The 6,294-nt window shown below is 42.0% G+C and overlaps 1 protein-coding gene across 1 annotated transcript in view; it reads left to right on the top strand.

Moving 5' to 3' along the window:
- LOC142488185 (uncharacterized) overlaps window positions 1-5,579 on the top strand; it is a 42,716-nt gene extending 37,137 nt beyond the window's left edge. Inside the window, exons 2-4 of the mRNA XM_075588558.1 lie at window positions 2,597-2,647; window positions 4,046-4,123; window positions 4,489-5,579. Coding sequence (XP_075444673.1) covers window positions 2,597-2,647; window positions 4,046-4,123; window positions 4,489-5,579 — 1,220 coding nt within the window. The remainder of the gene's footprint in view (window positions 1-2,596; window positions 2,648-4,045; window positions 4,124-4,488) is intronic.
- The last annotated feature ends 715 nt before the right edge of the window (window positions 5,580-6,294 follow it).

The raw sequence follows: 6,294 nt of genomic DNA, 5'->3' as shown, positions 1-6,294 counted from the left end.
AGAGAGAGTGTCTGAGAGAATCTGAGAGAGAGGGAGTCTCTGAGAGAGAGAGTGTGTCCGAGAGAGAGTGTCTGAAAGAGTCTGAGAGAGAGAGAGTGTCTGAGAGAGAGAGTGTGTCTGAGAGAGTCTGAGAGAGAGAGAGTCTGAGAGAGAGAGAGAGAGTCTGAGAGAGAGTCTGAGAGAGAGTATGAGAAAGAGAGAGAGAGTATCTGAGAGAGAGTATGAAAGAGAGAGAGAGAGAGAGAGTCAGAGAGAGAGAGTCAGAGAGAGAGATAGTGAGAAAGAGAGAGAGAGAGAGAGTCAGAGAGAGAGAGAGAGAGTAAGAGAGAGAGACAGTCAGAGAGAGAGTCAGAGAGCGAGTCAGAGAGCGAGAGAGTCTTAGAGAGAGAGTCTGAGAGAGAGAGAGTCTGAGAGAGAGAGTCTGAGAGAGAGTCTGAGAGAGAGTCTGAGAATGAGAGTGAGAGTCTGTGAGAGAATATAAGAGAGAGAGAGAGTCAGAGAGATAGAGTCAGAGAGAGAGAGAGCGTCAGAGAGAGAGAGAGAGTCAGAGAGAGAGAGTCAGAGAGAGATAGAGTCATAGAGAGTGAGAGTTTCTGAGAGAGAGTGAGTCTGAGAGGGAGAGTGTCTGAGAGAGAGAGTCTGAGAGAGAGTCTAAGAGAGAGTCTTAGAGAGAGTCTGAGAGAGAGAGAGTCAGAGAGAGAGATAGTCAGAAAGAGAGAGAGAGAGAGAGAGTCAGAGAGAGAGAGAGTAAGAGAGAGAGAGTTAGAGAGAGTCAGAGAGCGAGAGAGTCTGAGAGCGAGATAGTCTGAGAGAGAGTGTCTGAGAGAGAGTGTCTTAGAGAGCGTGAGTCTGAGAGGGAGAGTGTCTGAGAGAGAGAGAGTCTGAGAGAGAGTCAAAGAGGGAGAGAGTCTTAGGGCCTCATGCAGTAAGCGTCGATTATGTGAAATCGGCAATCTTACCGATTAGTCATGTTATTGGCGATTTTTCCTCTCCGTATGCAGTAAGTGCCGAATACATTCAAAATCAACCCGAAAACAAATCCGCCCACTCTCACGATGATTAGCCGATCACACACAGGTGTATCGGCGTGCGTGGCGCGGTGCTGTTAGGTTGCCCAATCACAAATCTTGCTGAATCAGGCGAAACAAGCATGTTTTGGATTGCGCGCCATATTTAAAGGCAACGTGTACTGCTAATCATTCTCTGTGTTGTTGGGAGTGAGAGAGAGAGAGACGCACAGAGCTGGACGATTGAAGATTTGCATATTGACTGAGAGACTTGTTGTGTATTGGGTGAGCTTTGTCCTTTGTTGTTTTGTTTACATCTTTGTCTTGTTTTATATGTGGAAGTGTTTCGTGTGATTGCCTGTACATTTCTTGTCTGTTTTTTGTGAGTGCTGGAAGTATGCCCGCAAAGCGTGGGAAGAGTGATGCCGGTGGGAGTGGGAGTGCTACTCGTGCGAGTACGCGTCGGAGTGAACGTACTGTTCAGGGGAGTGATGTTGCTGAGAGTGAGAGTGGTGTTGCAGGGAGTGGGAGTGCTGGTGCTGCGAGTGGTGTTGCTGGGAGTGGGAGTGCTGTTGCTGGGAGTGGGAGTGCTGTTGCTGGGAGTGGGAGTGCTGGGAGTGCTGGTGCTAGGAGTGTGAGTGCTGTTGCTAGGAGTGGGAGTGCTGGTGCTAGGAGTGGGAGTGCTGGTGCTAGGAGTGGGAGTGCTGGTGCTAGGAGTGGGAGTGCTGGTGCTGGGAGTGCTGCTGGTGGCGCAGTTGCAGATGGGGTGGATGGTGGTGGCGTGCTTGCTGGTGGGCAGCTTTTGGAGGCACTTCCATTGGAAGAAGGAGAGTCCAGTCAGCACCAGCCAAGCTCTGACCCTAAACCTGCTCGGAAGAAACGTGTGGAGAAGCCACGTAATCCTCGCTTCAATGACCAGGAAAATACAGCTCTTCTCACTGGCATTCTGGAGCACTATGACAGTATATATGGACATTTACTAGGTAAGTGTACCTTTACATTTATTATTCAAATACATGTGATCCTAGGTCATCTGAGTTTTGTTCATATGCAAAGATGGGTTCACAATATCTTTCTATGTTAATTAGTCTGGAAACACAGCTTTTTATCATGCCTTACAAGGACAACTAAACACAGGCGGTCAATTTGCCATAACTGCATACAATATGAATGCAACCTTGCTTACATGTATAGGTTTAGTAGTGAATGCTCATGTGCTTCACATATTACACCTAAAACAGCATGTTTGCTATCTCTTGGAACAGCTAGCAGTGTAGGAAACTGGTGCTTCTATTATTAATCATTTACCTCATATATTTTATATGTTTTTCAAGGGCGGACAAGTTCAGCAAGCAGAAAAGAAATGTGGGACACAATAGTCATTGGTGTCAATGCGTGTGGGAATCATGTGAGGGACAAGCGGAATTGTCACAAGAGATTTGATGATATTAGGTCCAAATTGAAAAAGAAAATACAACACCAACGCGTGCATGCTACTGGCACTGGAGGTGGGCCGACACCACAACGTCTCATATTAAGTCCATTGGAGGAGCTGCTTCGGGCAAAATTACTTCCCGTTGTCGTGGAAGGCTTACCTGGTGACCGTGATATAGGAATTTACCCCTCACAATTTCCACCAGGTGAGAAATATTACTGTACTAGGCGTGTCGTTGCTTACAGTTATTTTGCATAGTTACACTGCTTTTTATACTGTCTTCACAATATAAGCATACCTGCATCTATATATGTATATGTCTGATTCTGTATATATATATATCTCAAAATAGACATATATGTTGTAGTCCTACTAAAAGCAGTAACTAATATAGCACGTGCCATTGCGTGCTCATTTACATGTGAATTCCCAAAATGCATTGCTGCAGTGGAAGCAATTGATGGTGGGCGAAGATGGGGAACAACAGGGTAGTACACATGTGTAACACATGTTAATGAGAAATTATTACTAGCTACAGGTACAGAACAGAAATATGTATAATATTATTGTGTATTTTATTTATTTTACTCCGACAAACATGACATTACTGCCTATTTTAAGCATGCATCAAATATATTGCATGCAACGGCCTACAAACATCACTTGCACTAACACATCTATAGTTGTTTATGAAAAGGTCCATTTTTGCTTTAAGTCATATACAGACAGCATAATGAGGCACACGTATCATATTTTATGTCATTGTTTTCATAACTTAAAAACTGCACACGACTATTTAGCTCATCTACCATTGTGTTAAAGCAGCTGCAATTAATATCTCATCACAGCATACACTTCAACAGAGGGGGTGGGGTTCAGCACACACACTAATTACAGCCTCATTTTAGGGTCAACTTAGTTCACACCATTTTCACCTGTTTCAAGTAATTGAAAGGTGTGGCTGATTAGGCTTTTTGGGGAAGGGAATACCGTTATTACAACCTGACTAGCACAACTGAAGTTAATCACACTCATTTGAAAGCTTCACTTTAGCTACTAAATGCCCCAACAACTCATTACTTATCAAACCGTACGTCACACATTAGTTCACTCATATCTATAGTTGAACTACTACTATCAACGACACATTATCACACACTGCATGTGTTGTCTTGTTTAGTCACAGCCACATTCATGTGTGCCACATCTTATATTAATGTACCACACATATCCTCTACCAAAAACAACACTTTGTGCAATATGACCACCTTCATGATAACCATTGTGAATGGTCATCTCATGATAGTTATGTACATTATGATACTGATATCACTACACAACATATGATTTTTATGTTCAAATTTAATCTATTTATCCTCACGCATTACTGCAGGAACATAGTATGTTTTATGTTAGGGAACTCAAAAGTTCTAAGTACACAGGCATGTACATTGTTATTACAACTATTTATGTTCACTTTCACACACACATTTTGGGTTAAGGAAATGATGCTGTTAGGTACTCATAAATACAGAACATACAATAACTGTTTATTCAATATTTACACATGTAAATGTAAAACTTATGTTATTGTTATATATAGTTGCCCCTGAAGGACATGTGTCACCTGAGACTGAACAAGTGTCTTCACCTGGGTCAGCCAGCTCAACACACCTAGAAGGTGAGTGTATCAGTTGGTGGCCATATAATATGTGCTCTTCTATATGTTATGTTGTCATGTTCATTATTTGTTTTGCACATCTTCTTTAAATAGGAATACATAGTGTCAGTGAAAATGAAGTGTGAGCCAACTTGTATTGTGTTAGTGATGTTAACTATCATGTAGGAGTTGTGAGTTTACAGCAAGTTTTCATTCACTCATATTTCATACTGAGTCCAAACATTATTCTTAAGTCAAGGTAGTTTTTAATGTGAGGTTATAAAACGTATGGAAACATGTTAGTTGTTACTTATGACACAGTACAATTACATAGTAACACAGCAGAGATTAACATGCCATTTAATAATGTGTACATTTATTTGTAGAACATGATGAAGAGGATTTTGATGATGATGATGATGATGATGATGATGCCGCCGCCGCCATAGACACACAAATACAAGCAAGTGACCATGAAGAGGTTCCAATTGAAACTGTTTTACCGCCAAAACGTCCAGCAAATACCACATATGATGCAATTGTAGCTTCTGAGGGAAAAATTGTGGAAGCAGAAAATCGTCGCCATTCTGACCTGATGACAGTGCTGGAAAGGATGATTGCACTGCAGGAAGAAACAGTTTCACAATTGGCACATCTCCACAGAGTCTTCATTGAAGTGCCTAAACAGTTGCAAAAAATCAACACCTCATTCGAAGCATTAGTTGTTCAGCAAACACAAGCTAATTACTGGAGAATGACTAATGTACCACAATTCAACACCTCACAGCCAGGATCTGTTCATGCAGGTCAGTTTTCACCACATTCATCTGATATTCATTCACCAGGCCCAAATGTTACCGGTCAAGTAGCAGACATTGCTGTGCAGGTTCCTGATGACATCCTACCGCTGCCATCTGTACAAATTCAGCAGCAGACACCTACAAAGGAGGCGACAAAAACAAAACAAGACACACATGAAACAGACCAACCATCACTTGTGCAGTGTCTACCAACTTGCTCACATGTGTCAGTGGGCACAAGCCCTGTCCGTGAACAGTCACTACCCAAAAGCCCTGTAGGTGAGTCACTGCCCAAAAGCCCTGTAGGTGAATCGCTGCCCAAAAGCCCTGTAGGTGAATCGCTGCCCAAAAGCCCTGTAGGTGAATCGCTGCCCAAAAGCCCTGTAGGTGAATCGCTGCCCAAAAGCCCTGTAGGTGAATCACTGCCCAAAAGCCCTGTAGGTGAGTCACTGGCCACAAGCCCTGTAGGTGAGTCACTGGCCACAAGCCCCGTAGGTGAACAGTCACTGCCCAAAAGCCCTGTAGGTGAATCACTGGCCACAAGCCCTGCCCGTGAAGTGCCAGAGGCCACTCAAAGTGGCTCTGTTGTGCCTAAAGTTGGTGGCAAAAGAAAAAGGAAAATTCAAGAGACAACAAGCAGGCCTGTTACTCGCTCGCAAAAGGAACAAAAAAAATAAATGTTATAATTCAGAAAATATGTCTTTGGCCTTGTTTTGTTGACTTCAGATTATCTAATTACTATTGTATGTATGCTGAAGACTGTGTTGTTTCCAAACTTTCAAGTATGTTCTTGTACACGTGAAGTTTTGGAAATGTTAACACTCCTAATTAATGAATAGTGTTATAAATATTTATGTTTTAATCGTCTGTTCAGTAATGGTCCACCAGGAGCCAGTTGCTAAGTTTAGAGAAGCTGCCATTGACTTTGCAGCAAAACATTGCATTTGGGTGTGTTAATTGATGTAATCATTGCATGTGCATATTATTTTCATGCAATTATAAAAGCACCTATTTAACTGCAAACATCTTTCTTGTACGTGTACAGCAGGATTTTGTGTTAAATATTACTTACCTTTGGTGGCCATTGTAATGTTGTCCTTTAATCATTTATGTGTTCTTGTTTCAAGAACATCTCTGAATTGATACTAATATATATGTAGTATGTATTGATATATGCACACACACACACACAGACACACACTGTGTGTGTGTGTGTGTGTGTGTGTGTGTGTGTGTGTATATATAGTACTATCTAAACTGGTATAGATGTATTTACAAAAAACATACACTTCATGCTTCCTTGTGAAAACACACTATTTTAATAATACAGGCCTAATGTTTGACAACTATACTAAGTGTGAGCCTCTAACATTATTGGGTGCAAACAAATGT

The sequence above is a fragment of the Ascaphus truei genome, chromosome 2, assembly GCF_040206685.1.
Source record: "Ascaphus truei isolate aAscTru1 chromosome 2, aAscTru1.hap1, whole genome shotgun sequence".
Lineage (NCBI taxonomy): Eukaryota > Metazoa > Chordata > Amphibia > Anura > Ascaphidae > Ascaphus > Ascaphus truei.
Note: the sequence above shows the minus strand (reverse complement) of the source record. Positions and strands in the feature narration are given on the sequence as shown.